Source organism: Ctenocephalides felis, unplaced genomic scaffold, assembly GCF_003426905.1.
Source record: "Ctenocephalides felis isolate EL2017-DRISC unplaced genomic scaffold, ASM342690v1 CF-g0.4_SCAFFOLD_01886, whole genome shotgun sequence".
NCBI classification, from domain to species: domain Eukaryota; kingdom Metazoa; phylum Arthropoda; class Insecta; order Siphonaptera; family Pulicidae; genus Ctenocephalides; species Ctenocephalides felis.
Genome location: NW_020538040.1, coordinates 54,872,508 through 54,890,893, shown reverse-complemented (window position 1 = coordinate 54,890,893; position 18,386 = coordinate 54,872,508). Strand labels below are relative to the sequence as shown.

At 29.5% G+C, this 18,386-nt stretch overlaps 1 protein-coding gene across 1 annotated transcript; it reads right to left on the bottom strand.

Moving 5' to 3' along the window:
• Positions 1 to 12,112: 12,112 nt before the first annotated feature.
• LOC113375110 (leucine-zipper-like transcriptional regulator 1) lies at positions 12,113 to 18,359 on the bottom strand. Its single transcript, XM_026615060.1, has 11 exons — positions 18,222 to 18,359; positions 17,825 to 17,985; positions 17,487 to 17,657; positions 17,093 to 17,234; positions 16,867 to 17,030; positions 13,545 to 13,720; positions 13,127 to 13,471; positions 12,778 to 12,956; positions 12,578 to 12,704; positions 12,348 to 12,505; positions 12,113 to 12,271 (listed from the first exon to the last, which is right to left on the bottom strand). The coding sequence occupies exons 1-11, from the start codon at positions 18,357 to 18,359 to the stop codon at positions 12,149 to 12,151; spliced, it is 1,884 nt and encodes a 627-aa protein (XP_026470845.1). The 3' UTR covers positions 12,113 to 12,148.
• Positions 18,360 to 18,386: the final 27 nt, after the last annotated feature.

Genomic DNA, 18,386 nt, shown 5'->3' with positions numbered 1-18,386 from the left:
CGATAATAACATAATATTATAAATTTAAAGATTATAATTTATATTTGGTTGGGTCAGCACCTATACTTATAGGTGAGTTATAGTTTTTAAAGTTTATAATCAGCAAAAGCTGAAATAAAAATTTTATAATCTCTTTGTTTGAAAAGTAATATTTTCTTGACAGAATGATAATTGCATCTAACCTCGTTAAGCTACACAATAATTATGTTTCAAGAGTTGATATAACAATACTTACGTTTGATAGCAAGTTTTCATTTGTGCCAATTAAAATATGGAAATGAAGATTTTTGCTAAAATGATTTACTGAAGAAAACGCAAACGTACTTTTCAAGTAAAAAGTAAAATGACGACATTGAATGAAGGAGCTGTTTAGCAAAATTTATGCAAAATTTTGACCTGCCAAAGACATTAATGTCGACCTCCAAAAACTGATAAATTGATTAACTTCAGACCATATTAAGTATCGAATGACAAAGCGTGACATGGGGAGAGATTAAAATTTATCATTAGTTTGTAAAATAGTTTTTTCTTGATTTATTAATGTATATATGTCATAAGTACTGTATATCAGTCAGATAAATTGTCTGGTATAAGAGATCACAGTAAATATTTTAACGAAGTGTTCAACGTAAAACATTTCTATCTATCTAGTTTGATGGTCATCGACATCCTGATTTCTTTCAATCATAATAGTTAGAATCTCATTTAACATGAGATCGAGTTGCAATATTAAAAGAATTGGATCAACCAAATGAACTTGAATTAGGTATCTCCCAGATTGCTAAGCATCATTTGTCAAATAATCAAAAAAAATTATTAAATTCGTTTAGTTTACCAACCGGTCGCAAAATATTCAATAAATGCCCACCACCATTCATGCGAAACAAGGCAACTAGGTTCGAGTGGCACACTAGGTCGATCGCCTTAGCAGCGTCATTGTAAGTGAAAGTCTTATGATTATTATTAGTTCAGTTAAGAACTCGACATAAAGCAACGACTTGAAACGATATTGCAAACAGGACTAGAATATACCATACACGGCGATATATATGCAGAAAATTTCACAACACAAACCTACATGTAAAATGAAACGCAATGAAATTGTAAATTGTCCGCAGGCATTTCTGTCTGCTCGTACTTGTTGCCGTCAGAAAATCCATAGCAGAAGATTCAAATTAAACCTATCAATGTTGGTATTCTAATTATCCTATCAATAAAGTATTTTAAATCAGGCAAGTCACATGTCGTAAAAACATTAGATATCTCATCACATGGTTGGAGCAAAAGTAACTTGAATGGCTAATACTTATGATATTAAAACATAAGAGTTCAATACATAAATTAGAAAAAGTGGTAGAAAAAATCACGCCAAATTCGTTCTAATGGGCTCGCTCGTAGGTAAGCGGTTAAGAGCGACGGGACTTGTGTCAGAAGTCCCGGGTTCGATACCCACTTCGAGCAGCCTGTTATCAGGCAACAGTGACAACGATTTACAATTGGAAATATAAATAGCAATATGTTTCCAAGTAAAAATAGCCCTCACCCGGTATAGTTGCACCATACTTGCCCTATTACAGAGATTGTAATAAAAATTTATCATACAGATATGTGACAACTGTTTGGGTTGCCATCTGTAATAAAACAAACGTAGTTTGTAAGATATTAATCACAACAGCTCATAGAACCCATAAGTTCTGATAGCTGTTCAAATAAAATTATATAAAAAAATCGTTCTAATAGAAATCCAGAAAAATATTACTTAAAAAAATATTTTTATCTCACTTTTGTCCAAAAATTAGTGACATGGACTTCCATTGAGAAGTTCCAGGTTCCATACTTGATTCGTAAAGCATGATGTCAAGCAGTATTGACATCAGTTTTGACTTGAAAATATAGATAGCAATATATTTCTAATATAAATAGCCCTGATCTGCATCCAATAAAAAGGTATCAGTATTAGAATTAATCCAGTATTAAATTCATCAAAAAGAGATAGGCCAACAGGTTGAATTGCCATCTATAAAGCAACGTTATTAGGAAATCATCTCGTACCCTCTGTTGTTCAGAATGAAAGAAGTGCAAATATTTTTTTTTAAACAACAAATCATTACAATTGCTAATAGGACTCGTTGAGTTTATGGATTATATCACTTAAATTAATAATCTAAAGTAAATTTAAATTTTTATCGACCCCGGGTAAGTTTGTGATAAATCAATGTTACTACGAAAACTTCACGCAAAACTTGGCGTAGTACCAAAATTTTTTTTTACGATACACATAGATTAATTTCACTTTGGCTTAAAAATGATAATATGAATAAAATACTGCTCAATTACTTTAAAAGACTTTTTTTATTTTTATAGTTTTTTGAACAGCAATCAGAACTTAAGAGTCCATAAGCTGTTGGGCTATTTCGACTTAATACGACCTCGGTTTTATAGATGGCAACCCAAATAGTTGTCCCATTTCTTACATTTTCTTATTATAATTTCTGTAATAGGACGAATGTTTGATTGATGCAACAATGCCGGATGAAGTCTATTTTCACTTGAAAACATATTGCTACCTATATTCTCAATTGAAAACCGTTGTCACTACTGCTTGACACTAGTCTCCTTAAAGCGGGATCGAACCCGGGACCTCGGATTCAGATCCAGTCGCTCTAGCCTTACCCACGTGTGAGGCCAAAGCGATATTACAAATTTACATTTACAAATAAGACAAAATTACTATTCGAAGGAGGAAATTGTCAAAAATTCAAGGGTGGATTGAAAATAGCACCTCAATATTGAACTTCTATTTACAAATTTACAATAATTAGTAAAAAATCCAAAATCGAACTTTCTGATTGGTAATTTATTAAAAAGTAACTAACTTATCATTATTGTATTCTTGTGAAAATAATTATTACAATGAGTAAGTTTACTTAAAATGGTATGTTAACAATATAAAAAAAATGATGAGGTACGTAGACTATTTAGTCTACATAAAGATTGGTGATTATAAAATGTTAAAAATCATATAACAAATCACATTATCCAAAGATTCTAAAATAATCTTCCTTAATATGTACCAAATCAGCAAATTCATGCGTTAAGTTAAAAGCACCTCCTAAGGGTCCACAGGAATGAAAGACAGGCGAAAACGGCCACTTTCGGATACATTACAGCAAAACAGGATAACATCAAATTGGACGCCCAATCATTGGATTATTGGCATCCGATTTATACATTCTAAGTACTGCCAAAAAAAAAAAAATATGTCTTACTTTAATGCGACCAACTATCTGTTTATTTGATCTGCTAGTGCAAAGTGACTTATAGTTGTTTCTCGTGCATTACGCCCTCAATATGATGCATATATTTCCTGTATGTTACATTTTCAAACCGCACCCAATCGGTTACGTGACAACCAGACTATTACGGTAAATCTCGATTATTTAATACGCAATCAAGAACTTAGCAAAAACCTCATACTATGCACACAGTTGATAGAATTATATAGAACGATTACTAATAGGAACTTTTTCTATTCAAATGTGAAATTCAATTCATGCGATTTTGTTTTTCTCCAATCGTCAACACCAAGTTACATAGTAGATATTCGAAAAACCAGAAAATTCACTCCATCACGCTTTTTAAATCTAAAAGAAATGCGCCATTTTTGTATCTATGGCCTGTATCAAATTTACACACATGCAAATTGGGAATACGGATTAGAAATATGAAAAGTATTAAATAATAATCATTATATAGGATGAAATTTGTGGTTAATATTTCAAAGATATAACTAGGGTGTATTATTCATAAAAACCTCTACTGGAACAGAAAAGCTGTCACACAATACAAAAAAAAGTTACCAATGGTAGCTTTTTGTGCATGGACAGCTTTTCTGTTTCAATACAGGTTTTCATCAAGAAACATCAGCAAATTTTAGTACTTCTTAAAAAAAAGTGTTAATTAAATGTCAACTCACTGATTGGACGTCGAGATTGGAGTCGAGAACGACTTCACTTTGATGGTAACTTACCATCATATCTCGACGTCCAATCACAGGATTGGCATGCAATTTACACTTTTTAAGTACTACTAAAAATTTGCTGATGATCCTTAGTGAAATAGACCCAGAACATGCAAAGTTCATGTGTATTGATTGCCGTGAAAAATCAGTACATTCATATTTTTATGGTTCATTCAACAGCAATCAAAACTATTAGGTGTTTTATGAGCAAATTTGAATACTATTTAAACCATCCGTTGCCTGACTAACTGAGATATAGTTTATGAATGACGATTTTAAGTTGCGACTATTTGAGAACTATAGCCTCAAGTGAAAATTTAATATCATGCTGCTTGATATGTAGCTTGGTTGAAGTCGGGATTTAACCCGAGACTTTTACGTCATCGCGGACGCATTCATAAGAAATCAGTGCACTTTTTAACATTGATTCAAAAAGATATGTTTGACAACGATTGTTTACTAGCTAAACGTAGTCTTCTCGATTGGAATTATTGTTAACGACTTGAACAATATTAAAATAAATTTAAAAAAATATAATAAAATACAAGGCGAAAGTTGCAAATTTCAATGCGTCGTTACCAGTTTCACATAATTTATACCCCATAAGATTCTTCAAATCATTGAAATTTATCACTTTCTCATAAAACTCATCTAAAATACAAATTCACAGTAAACCACTGCTTTATATATACTCTGGAAATATTGCACAATAGAATGACTTCCTGGTTTTTACTTTGCAAACAGCCGCATCGTCTTCCACTTGCGGCAGTCAAAGATTTGCCCATAAATCACAATCATCATTATAATTCATTATCGATAATAACGTTTTGTATTGAGCACCGTAATTAACTTACAAGATTTTGTTATCTTGCTGATTCTTCAAGAAAAGCAAATTCACACAGAATCGATCGAGGTGCGTTGACTCGGCGCCTTTGTTGTTCGGGTTTTTTATTCGCCTAATGGTCTATGAACCAACGCGCCAATTCAAAATTGCCGCTTTTGTACGATATAAATGTTTAAAGGAAGCCAATAAAAAAAAAAAAAAAAATAAAAAAGTTTAAATTATATTTTTTATCGATATAATTAAAAATAACAATAATTCAATTGATGAACTTTGACCGTTCAATAAGTCTTGTCAATCAAAATGAAACAAAATGGGATTCAAATTATAAATGAGCATGAAATAAATGATAGAATATAATGAGTATTTGTGCTGCTGAATGTTCGAAGATAGAATTATATGAAGGCTCGGTCGCACGAGCAATATGATTCAATGTTTAATATATAGTTTGATGCGTGAAGAAACGATATTCAATTTCAAAGTTTGTAATTATTATTTAAGACTACAATTATGCAATTCCATATTTAATTAATTTAACTTTTCAAGACTTATGGATGTAAGCAATCATATCTGGTATACTGTACATTCTTCCTTATGTTTTTGTTACAAAAAAATGATGTGAAATTCTATCTAATTCAGTATTTTTCTCAAGTTTTGTATGACCCAATTTTCATCTTCAATCAACTCACATTTTTTAAATTTAAAATTGCACTGGTTCAACTAAACTTTGAATTTGTATTCATTCATAATCCCGTCATATCCAAATCCTATGGTATAGCGACAATGTATTTTGGTGAGAATATGCATCATAATAAATGTGATTTACAAAATTGTTTGTTTTCACTTTTTACTCGTTTGGTTCAAAATTGTTACTTTAAATATATTATAAAAACTATCTAAGTTTTTTCCACAAACTCTGTCATTATTGTTAAAATCTATTATTTATCTCAATATTTTTATTGTCGTTATCCTAAGTCTATAATATGTAAAATTTGTTTCGCAAGATACTTTAAATATATACTTGATTTGTGATTTTCATGCATATTCTAATGGATAACGTTATTTCTAAAAAAATCTAAATTTTGAAATTCAGATGTGGTATACCAACTCTCTCTACGGAAATCGATCAAATTAACGGGGTAGCTTGTTAAGCAATAACAATGATTGGCTTCATTTGTAATATTATGCCTTATATAGTAAATATAATAGTAACGATAAGACAGATACACTAAATTTGATTATATCATGATATTTTGTATACATTCAAATTGTTTATAAAAAAGATCATCTCGTAACTCAAAACTCTAATGTCAAAGTTTTTTTTACCAGAAAAATAATATTCAAGACATCTGCCTATTTTAGATACTAAGCAATTTTATTGTCATGCCTTGTCTGAATGTGTGTCACATTGTTTTAAGTATTTTCTCTTCAAGTAATTATGAATTGCATTACAAGATATTAATTTTAAGCTAGTATCGTTACTGAGTCTGTATCCAAAATGTATAAAATATATGAAACATAATAAATCAGATCAGTAAACATCACCAGGATTCCGAATGATGGGTTGCCTGTCATAATAATACTTTAGATCAAAAGTTCATAATCCGATCATAGTTTTGCTTAAGGTTGGCATCCATTGAGGATTCAGTATCACCAAGTTTAGTGTCATTCCAGCGCGTTTATGTGTATTTAATATATTTTAACAGCAATCAGAACCTTATGTCCTATGAGCTGTTGGGCTGAAACTTCTCCTTTCTTCGTATTTTTTTAGATGGTAACCCAATGGTTACCATCCATATTTGATAATTTTTTGTTATTAGATTTAATCTAATAGTGATGTCTTTTTATTGGTGCAGCAATGCCGGACAAGGGCTATTTTCACTTGGAAATATATTGCTATCTATATTTCCAAGTGAAAATCGTTGTCACTGCTGCCTGACAACAGGCTGCTCGAAGTGGGTATCGAACCCGGGACCTCTGATTCAGGTCCCATCGCTCTTAACCACGAGTTCTGATTGCTGTTGTAACAATAAAAAAAGCAGGATTCCGAAAAAGTTGCCAAAACGTGTAATAAAATTAGAATCCGTTGTTTTTTATATGTATTGCAATAAAATTCGTTCCAAAAAAATGCATATAAGTCATGCAAATAATATGTAAAAAAGTAGGTTCAAAAAATATGGTAACCGTACAGATATCATAAATAGTTATTTTTTGTGATATCAACTCAATCTGAGTACAAGTTAATATTTTTTTTAAGAAAATACGCATTGCGTCAATTTGGCGGGTTCGCGAAGAAATATGTACAAAATGCCAGTAAACCTAGTGTTAAAAATAATAATTTAAATTTATCGCCTATTAATCCGGTTTAAAAATATGTCATCGTAATAAATATAAAATTCTGTAAGTCTACCGCGTTACTTTTTCATGATTCAGCTACCGATCGTGTTATGCGATTTAATCTATTGCGAGAAAAATTTCGCTCATAATCTTTAATTGGAATCAATGTATGTATAATGAATGCAGTTTTCTCCCGCGCCGACATGGACACCGTGGAATGTGGATTAGCTTTGTACGAGTTGCGTAACTCCCCGTACGCAAATTACGGAATAAGAGCAATTTTATGCAATTTTACCATGTTCAGGCTGATCTGTGCGAACTAGTTACGTACATTTATAGTGTATTCAAGTTACATAAAATATTGAATTATTCGGAAAGCATTTTGCTTTCTTTGTCCAGTGCAGTCCAACAACAGGGTTGCATTTAATAATACTGGGCTTAGCCGCAATTTACGAATCGGACCACAACAAGTCCGAAAAGGCTTCGGGTCTCGATACTAAAATTTATCATACAAGTGGTGCATCGTGTCTTAAGGCAAATTGCTGGAACTTCCCGTACCGTAATGAAATATTCGAAAAATCAAATGTTTTTTAATAGATTATTATAAATTCTGTATCTTCAATTGTTTGTATTTTATAGACCAAATTTAAGAGCTTATAGATTGGACGACGATGTTTATATATGTTCACATGAAAAGTAATTGAAGGATTTCATCTCATAATTAAGAATTATATAAACTGAATTGCAAAGTTAAGATTATTCATTTGAAGTATAAAAGTGAGCTTTAGAATTTTAGCTAGGAATAAAATTAAGGAATTAAATTAATTCAGATTTTGATATTCATAAAAAAAATTATTGTAAATTAAAAAAAATATATTTTTTAAAAAATGCAATCCCCTAAAACTAATCGTTTCTTCACACTGTTCGAGCAAATTGGTTTTCTAATCTTTCAAATCGGATGCTCCGTTCTCTCGAAACCTACCATTTTTTGCACATTTAGCTCCGTATATCTAAAACGACTGAACCTGTCTTTGCCAAAAGCTAATCAACACGTCTTTCCATCAGTAAGAATCGAATGTGTTTTAATTACTCAAATCGGTTGATTCGTGCATCCGAAATCGTAGATACATATGCACACATTAAACACACATATCTATTTTTTCTGAGGTAGTCAAAATGTTCGGAAACCTTCGAAACGTGAAGATATGCAAAAAAAAATCATTTTCGATTTTTGGATGATTAATTACAATGACTTACCCTACGGTAAGTTAGAAATTAGTATATACTTGAAAAAAAAATTAGATGTGATATTGAATTTTATTATAATGGGATATAAATGAATGTCTTCAAAACACCAAATACGATATAAAAAGATATAGGATATAAAATAAAAATGTTGTAAGCAAAGAAATAGAAATATAAAAAAACTAAATTTTAGTTACTTGAATCATTACCTAAGCGAGTCAGAAATTTGTCAAACAAACCTTAGCGCGTTTAATGGTTCAGAATGATTAATTTTCTAAAACCAGTATAAATATTCAGAATAATTGTTTTTATAAAACCATATATCGGACTGATGATTTAAAAGCAAATAATTTAATAATTTTAATAATTTAATAAAATAAAAAATAATAAATCTAATAATTTTGTACAGTAATCTCTGAGGTGTAATTAATATTGTCATGAAATTCATGGCTATGAAGTGTTTTATATCACCTATTTTTAATCATTCATTTTTTCACTTACAGAGTTGAGAAGAACAGGAGTGCACCTTGAAAATACTGAGCCCAAATTCACACTCACATCACAAGTCAACAGAATAACAATTAAATCAAGATCATGAATGCAAAATAAAAAATATTAAAAAAAAATCATAAATTACTTTTTTGTAAAAAAAATAAATGTGATTTTTCCAATGAAAGGGTGCCAAACATCTTACATATCGAACTCTAAGCATCTGCGCTCAAAACCACATTAGTTATTAATTTTTAAAAATACTCAAAATTTCTTTATTTTAACATAAAATATTTCAATTGTTTTGTATACATTCATTCATTAGCAATATTCAAAATGGTTTTTCATATTTTTAGTTGTAGGTTCAACACATCGCGTCATGAATTACGTGATATTTTTTAACGAACATGAATTTTTAATGAAGTTAAGAGTAATAATTCTTTGCTTTATACTAAGAAAGCAAATTTGAATTAATCATACAAAATATGATAGTCTCTATTTTATTTATTAATATTGTATAATGGCTCTTATATGTACGTAATATCATTTATTCATTTACTATTGTTAAGATACTGTATATATAAACAATGTCCATGTAATGTAATTTATCTAGTTATTAAGTTTAATTTTTAACATGTAAGATTTTTTATGACATGTATTTTATAATAAATAAATTGAAAGTTATCTAAATTATTGCTCTTCTCATATATAAGTAATAATATGGATATATGCTGAAATTATTCTAAATAATAATTAACCCGCGCGCACAATTTTTCGATTTATTTAGATACAAAAAAAAATTATTTTTTGCAAATACTTATTATTTATGGTTATTATAACCCAATTATGCAAAAAAAAAAAAAAAAATTAACATCGTACGGTATATTTGGAAATAAAGTAGGTACTACGCGAGTCCACGAGGCAATTTTAAGACTGGGTCCTAAGTCGCACTCAATATTAATGACAATCTAATACAATCCTACGCGATAGATACGAACATAAAATATTTGAAAAATATTATTTCTATATTAACAGTGACCCATACAAGAAGCTGTAATATTTTGAGACATAAAATTACAGTGACCGTCACGTTCACAGAGCTGCACAATTTTGGCGGTAAACGTTGCTCGTATGCGTCATGCATATTAACAAGGTGTTAATAATTATTTACCTTATTCATCGTGGTCCCTGTTGATAAAACTGCCAATTGAACCAAATTTCAAATCACTCACATCTACACAATATATATTGCACCATATTCTTTAACACTAAACATATACAACACTGCACTACACATAAATTGTGAATTCGCACAAAGTTACCGACTAATCATTGGTTCATGCTTTGATTTTGTGTCTTTTAACATCACAACATTGATATTAAACATAGATATTTATAGACCAAGACATGGCCATGCTAATGAAACTCCAGAATTAATAAAATTTTATATAAAAACTATATTAATCAACACATTTACTCATATCTACATTCCACCATAATTCTTTTAACACTAGACACAACACTGATTTATTTCCACATGAAATGTTCGGACAAAGTTGCATAACCAACTACTTGGCCAATGCTTTGATTTTGTGGCCTTTAAGTCACAACATTGATATTAAACACAGATATTTGTAGTTGTAGACCAAGAGATGGCCAATGTTTCGATACTAACGAGTTAACGACTGAAAATGTTTTGGGTCATATTTTGAAATTACTAAAATGACGCCAACGGTTAAATGAAATTTTTATCGGCCGTTATAGTTGTTCAGACAAACAAAAAATATCAAATAAATGAATTCATTTCATATTGTTTTAATTTTTAAATTTTTATATGTAATATAATATTAATACAATAAGGCTAATATTGTATTATCTGACTTTTTTTAATCACGCACATTAATTCTGTTTCACATCGATTGCCGCAAATAAATTACGTAGTAATAATTAGGGACAGTTATCGATTTCATTATTTTGTCTACCAGATTATATAAGAATCGATAATTAGCTTAAGTATAATAAAAAAAATCCAAAAAGAAACAGCTCTCTGCGTTAAAATTTCCCGTATGAAATCGATAATTAACTAAACAATGCCATCAACGTCTTTTGCGACTTTTTCCGTACTCGGCGTTAATAATTGAAATATTTTGGGTAAATTTATTTTAACATATGAAACTTAACTTTAGTACTATATTTATTTTCACATATGTAACAGTATCAACAACCACATAGATAAGTAAAAAAAATAATAATAATAAATTACACAGATTTTTTGTACAAAGTACTTCGTTGTACTTTCGTAGAAAAAGAGACATACAGACTTTATCTTTCATAAAACGACATGCGTTTTTATTTATCGATTCATCATTTTCGATAGTATGCAAAATTAAAAAAAAATAATAATGTCTTCGTAACAGGAAGGCTGCCTATATGCAACCGAGTTTTTTTTATATTTGCACTTTTTTCCATGTTTGCAAATAAAATCTAATACGTACGAGTATAAAATGATTAATTATTTTAAACTTCATAATAATAGAAAATTGTGGTTTTTACATTACACCCATTACAAAATCAATATATTTATTTTTATTTATCTACGTTAATTTTTGTGATAAATTTGCATGAATAATAAATATTAATAATATTTGTATATGCTAATATTGAATATAAAAAAATAACTCAACGTTTATGAAATATGCCTTTTAGCTCTCCGTTATATCAGTTATATGAACAATATATGGTTAGCAAGCTGCCCAATAGTGCATATGTTGATTTATATTTATTTCATATTTATATTCAGCAGCATAAAGATACGTTGGCCTAATGGCACACTTCCAGAAAGATTTATGTTTTTCAAACTCTTTTCGAGTTTTCATAATCGGTTGAAAATTTTCTACTCAATCTTTGACGTTTTGTTTTTTATTTTACTAATCATTCCAAAAGAAACAACATGATTGATAATCTCACGCAAAATTAATGCGAGCCGTTATTAACGAGCTATTATTAACTTGCATTATATAAAAAGCTGACAAAAAGCAAAATTTAAATAAAAATATATAAATAAGAAAATTAAATTTTGTCCATAAAGATGTTAAAAATATTTAGTATAATATGCATTTTAATTATATTAAAATTACACTTAATTATAGTTAATATATAATATTTTTTAATGACCAGCATTTTATCTTGTAAAAGTAGTTTAGTATAAGTGAATACTATTTGCTTCCTTGTAAGCTCATATCACATAGTCCGGAATCATATTTTTCATCAGCAAGAGCTCTTAAAATATCAATCAAAAGCTCTTTTGTTAAACTTGACATCTTTCCTTGTCGTGCCACCTAAAAATCAAAATCAATATATTATTCATCAATAGCAACCTGTTTATAAAATTAAAAAAATGTTTAATCTGCTTACAGTGGGAAAATCATTCATTATCATTCGCAAAGCATACTTTTTTATATCAATAGCTTGCATTTTATCTGCTGCTTCCAAAATTTGTAACACATTGTCGCTTGTCACATTATTTTCTAAATTTTGTTTGCAAAAAGCCTGCAGTCTATTATTTGTGAAACCTATAAGAATCATAAAGTATTAATAAAATATGTAAATGTTTCAGAATATGTGATAAAAAAACCATCAATTACCATAAAAGAATGGAGCTTGAAATAAGTATAGTGAATCCTCAGGAGGCATTTTAGTATCGCCATAATATATATATCGGAGTAAAGATTCAAATGACTCTCTGGAAGGTGATATATCACCTATTTGTATCTAAAATAATTCAGTTATTAATTTATTCAAATGTAACAAATATTTTAAAAAAATATTTATTGATAAAACTTACATTAACTCTATTATCTGATGGCATGAAAGATCTGAACATTGCTTCAAAGTAAGTACACCTTGCAGCAAGTACGCTTTTATGCGCTGGTATGGCAGAACCATCTAATTCGAGAACTATATCACAAAACTCATTTCCTACTGATTTTAAAAATAATGCCATATCTTGTTCCAATGTTGTTCCTTAAAAATTATATTTTAATTAGTATATTTGAAAAAGATTTGAAATCAATGATATGAACATTAAAATGGAATCTAACTAGAATAGATTATTATTTCACCATAACAGCAATTTTGTTGATTTATAAGAATATAAAAATAATTCAATTTAAAGTACCATATGTATAATATACCTATTGAAATATCATATTGCATCTCGGGTAAATTTCTTGCTTGAGGCATTTGTTTGCGGCGTATAATCTCAACCATAAGTGGTTGATAGAGAGTATCAAATTCCTTCGACATAACAATTTGAGTAAAATTGCATTCCTTAACAATAAATCTTAAGCAGAATTCTTTTATCACAGTTAAATTCATTTTGTCTGCATTATGTAAAGCTTCCAATACATTGCAAGGTAATATTGTAAATTCAAGATACTGAATGCACAATTGTTCAAGCCTTGGTATGTAAAACTGTTCCGCGAGCTGATATACATCCATCATCAATAAAACAATTTGATTGCTGAAAGGATCTTTAACTGAAATAAATATTTAATTAAAAATTAGATAAAAGAATCTTTAATCAAAATGTTTTTCAAAGATTAGATTTACTTTTTTCTGTTGGATCTATTCTGTCAGTATAAATGTAATTCAATACCATCTCAAATGCATCTGAAGAAGCATCCGGTAGTTTAACTTCTAAAAATGGTAGATCAGATGGAGGTGGACGTTCATTTGTATTTACAAATAACTGTTCAATATGTTTATCTCTAGCTTCACGGGCAGCCCTGCAGAAATAGTTCATTATTGAAAAAAAAAGCAAAACATATAATTAATTAAAAATACATGTAATCTTGCATTCATTAACTTACACTATATTCCATTTAATCAAGTATTTTATTATTGTATCATATCATGAAAAGAAATTGTCAAAGGTAATAATACCAATATATTATGTGATAAATAATCGAAATTAGACATGATGATCATACAAAACCAATAATAAGCTAAATAATTTTTATTTTAATATACACTTTGTACATTTATTTGCTACATTTTAACAGATATATAAACTAGTAATAAACTATTTATCTCCAATTTTTATCGTTCTTGAAGCTTTTTCAGCTGTCTGTAATAAATCCAAAGGACTTTTGTTTTCTAGTTTAGGAGGTACATATACTTGAAATACTCTAAAATGTTCTAGAATAGCACTCGTTGTTTCTTCAGACAGTTTGTACTTATTTGCTATTGCATTTGCATTATTCATTTGTTTATCTTTATTATATTCTTCAATAAACTCTATAGCCTGCTTCAAAGTACATTTTCCATAGGGTACGTGATTGGGCTCATGAAACCCATATATAGGAGGTTCTACAGCAGATCGATTTAACGGTAATGGTTTAGAAGGATCAGATTTCTCTGTCCTGTGATCAGGCCCCACATCATAAGATTCAAGATAAACATGCTTTAGTCTTTCATCATGATCTGTATGCTGCTTTAACATGCTAGACTCAGGGTTTTCTTTCAATGCCTTTTGAAATATTTTAACATCTTTCGGATGCTTGGGTGCCGGAGTTGGTTTTTCTTTAGAAAGAACTTTATGAGCCCGTCCTCAATATTAAATTTATTTATACTTCTTTGGCTGCTGATAATACTGTACCCATCTTTGAATTTATTTATAAATTGCATTAAAAGTGAGTTACAATATTAATATCGTTGACATAACGCAATTGCGAATAGAGGTTATATTGCAACTGACTGTCAGCGCCATCATCATGCCAGAAATACATGCTTTCAACTTGAGGTTTTGATCATGGATTTACTTGAACTAGGACCCAATACCCGCACCAAATTTTTGTATACAAATTAGGCTTGCAACGAATTGTATATTCGGCAAAATGTCGAATACCGAATATTCGGCATGCTGCAGTGACCGAATACCGAATATTCGGCATGCTGCAGTGACCGAATACCGAATATTCGGCATGCTGCAGTGACCGAATACCGAATATTCGGCAACTATTCGGCAAGTTTTTGGTGCCTAAGATCGTTTGTATTAATGTAATTACTATCAGTAATCGTTATATCACTAACCCGCTACATGTTTTATTCAAGTTTTATGCCTAGACTTGGAACCACTATTCGGCAATTCTTTGTTATTTGAAATATTTGGCATCATTTATACTATTCGGCTGAAAACCGAATACTTGAATACTACATGTTATAGGGAAATGAATGGTAAAACCATGAAGAATTCTTTACATATATGTAAATGCATTTCTAATTATTTCTTTCATAAACATTTAATATTTTCTTTCATAAACTCAATATTACTTTTCACATATTAGGAATTAAATCATAATAAAATAAATAAAAAATGATCAAAAATATTGTTTGTATATTTTGCAATAAAGAGCCAATAATAGCTCTTATTTGGAAATGCTTACAATTAGATTGTGTATAATGAATGACTTTATTGTTTGCATACCACACATGCGTGTAACCATTGAATGATTCATATTAAATATTATAAACATGTAACAATAAAGTATCTTGTGAATATTCAGAAAAGTTCTTCACATGCTCCTTTATAATGTCAAAAGTCAATAGAGTTTAAATTATTATATATACCATAACGAAATCATTTTTTCATATCATATTACATAAACCAAACACTTCCAAATACAGATCCATCGACAGCTCTTTATCACATAAAAGATAAAACACCAACAATGCTGTCGCTGAGCGGCGGCAGCGCCTTTGATCTTAACTATTCGGTTTTCGGCCGAATAGTAAGTTACTATTCGGTATTCGGCTAAATATTAAAAAATGTGCTGAATATCCTGAATACCGAATAGTAAACGAATATTCGGTGCAAGCCTTATACAAATGCAATGATTCTGATGAAGCAGTTATGGTGTTTTCTGTTTTAAGAAATTGATTTTCTATACTTTCAAAGATTAACTACTTAAGATTATGTGTAAAAGAGGATTTTCAAAATTTAAATTATTTTTGGAAATATAGCTTTTTGACCAGGATAATCCTCCTCTGTGTGACAAAGCTTTGGAAGTTATTAAACCAATTTACGAGAAAATATCATCAGAGGACTTATTGACTCGATGTTTAGGTTCAGGAACTCAAAATAATATATAGCAAGTTCAAAATCTCCCTGTAAGTTGGATTTCACCCAGACCCAAGCATACATCATTTTTTGTTACAGCAGCGACATCAATGGATGATTTAGTTGCAATGTTGTCATCAAGATCGCTGATTTACTGGTTATTAAACAAATTTATGAAAAAAATCATTAAAAGACTTATTGACTCAATGTTTGGTTCAAAATAATAATACTCCAAATATTTGATTGGGACCAAAATATTCCATATAATTTTGTATAAATGAATGCGTTTTATTTTCAAAATAAAATTTTATAATAAAAATAATGATGCTTATGGGAACAAAAGTTGGTCCAGAAGGTCATTCATTTGCTGTAAAATGAGAGAATCCTACGCATCAAAACAATCCAAAACTCATCTCTAGGAAGAAAGAAACAAGGAAGAAAAGTTTTTTTTGTAAGTCTAGGAATATCCAATCCAATTATAAAATAACAGTTTAGTCGAACGTGGCGCAGAAATAATCAACTCAAGTTCTTATCAAGTTTCATTAAATAAATGGTCTTTAAATTTTTCAAATCTATGCAGCCATTTTTGAGTAAACTTCGACAAAAATTTAAATTGGGGCTCATGTACTTGATATTCTACTGTATCAAAGCAATTCACATGTTGTTAAGATTTGTAAACAGTTTAATAACTACATCTAATAAATTCTTACAGGCTATTATAAAATTTGTAAATATAAATATATACAAATATTTAGTATGTTATTCTGCTATAACATACTAAAATTGAATATGATGTTTAAAATAAATGTTTACCTTATTTTAGCTCTCAACCACTGCGACCTTGCTGCTACCATTGCCAAATGAGCAGTAACTTTAATTTCTTCAGGCCCAAGTAAAAACAATACATCACAAAATTGTCTAGTCTGCAAGATTTTTCCAAAATCGTCATGGAGTGTGCATTTTGGATAACTGGAAAACTGATATAAAAAAATGAATTAGATATATCAAAACTGATTATTTATTTCATGATAACATTTACCTGGAATCTAAACATTTCTCCACTTCTGACATTATTATCAACAGTACCACCGAATATATACATTGCGTCACCAATCACAGTTGAGGCATGGAATAGTCTTCCTGATGGCACATTGGACTCAGCAGCGGGCATAACAACTGACCTGATGTATTATAATAAAATAAATATAGAATTGATGATATTCTAATTCACAATAAAAATTCTGTTAATCTTAATTTAAATGGACCAGTTACTTTTAAAGGCACCATTTTTAATAAAATATAATTTATAATAGGTTACGAAATCCATACAAATAATCTTAAAGAATGCAAAAATTTTATAGGTTAACGGCAAAACAGGTTAGTAGATGCTTTAGAAATAGAATTGAAAAACTACAATCAATAAGCTTTCTTACCACACTTGTGTATCTAAATCAAAGCAGTGCAAATCATTTGGAAGTGTTGAATCTGCTGCTCCACCGAACACATACAGATGCCTATCATATGCAACCATTGTATGTCCATATCTTCTTGGTGGAGGTGGGGGAGCACCTCGCAATATATGTTCAGTAGAAATTCGAGTCCATCTAAAATTCATGATTTCAATTTTACAATGTATAATACATTGTTTATTATAAATAAAAATAAAAGTAGATAGTTCATAAAAATTAAAATAGAAAAAAACATGTTATCAAGAAAAAAAAATATTATTAATTCATTAGATGTATTATTCATAATTATTCTGTAAACTTACGTTTTATATTGAAAATTAAACTGAAATAATGCATTGGTGATTTTGGCTCCGCTTTGGCCACTAAAAACATACATACAACCTCTTGCTACAGCAACTGGAAAATTGCAACACGTTGGAGGACAATCTCCTTTTTGTTGCACTTCTTCCCACACTGGTTCACTCTGTATAAAATCAATTTGACATCATAAATTTAATATTTTAATGTTGACTCCTCAATTATAAACAAAAATAATGAAATAAAATGAATAATATAAATAACTAAAAAAAAGTGCATGCGGTTAGACATTAGTGATTTGTATGTTCCATAATATTCATCAGGTCTGTTACTTTTAATAAAATTACATGATACTAATATAGTAGTTTAATTACGTTAAATATAATAATATTTACTACATACATTTAAAGATATAGTCCACATATCATTCAGACGTGCATTTCCATCATAACCAGCATAAATCCAAAGTTTATTGTCATAAACAGCAGCAACGTGTGCAGAACGAGGTACTGGGCGCCTGAAAAAATAATATTCAGACATTTTTATATTATTAAGTAAATGTTTATT

What these genes read in the sequence shown, in the direction of transcription:
- LOC113375110 (XM_026615060.1), bottom strand. Translation starts at nt 18,359, where the DNA reads ATGTCTGAATATTATTTTTTCAGGCGCCCAGTACCTCGTTCTGCACAC. An exon ending in TTTAATTTTCAATATAAAAC is followed by an intron (nt 17,658 to 17,824) that starts GTAAGTTTACAG and finishes CATGAATTTTAG; the next exon opens with ATGGACTCGAATTTCTACTG. An exon ending in GAGAAATGTTTAGATTCCAG is followed by an intron (nt 17,031 to 17,092) that starts GTAAATGTTATC and finishes TTTTTATATCAG; the next exon opens with TTTTCCAGTTATCCAAAATG.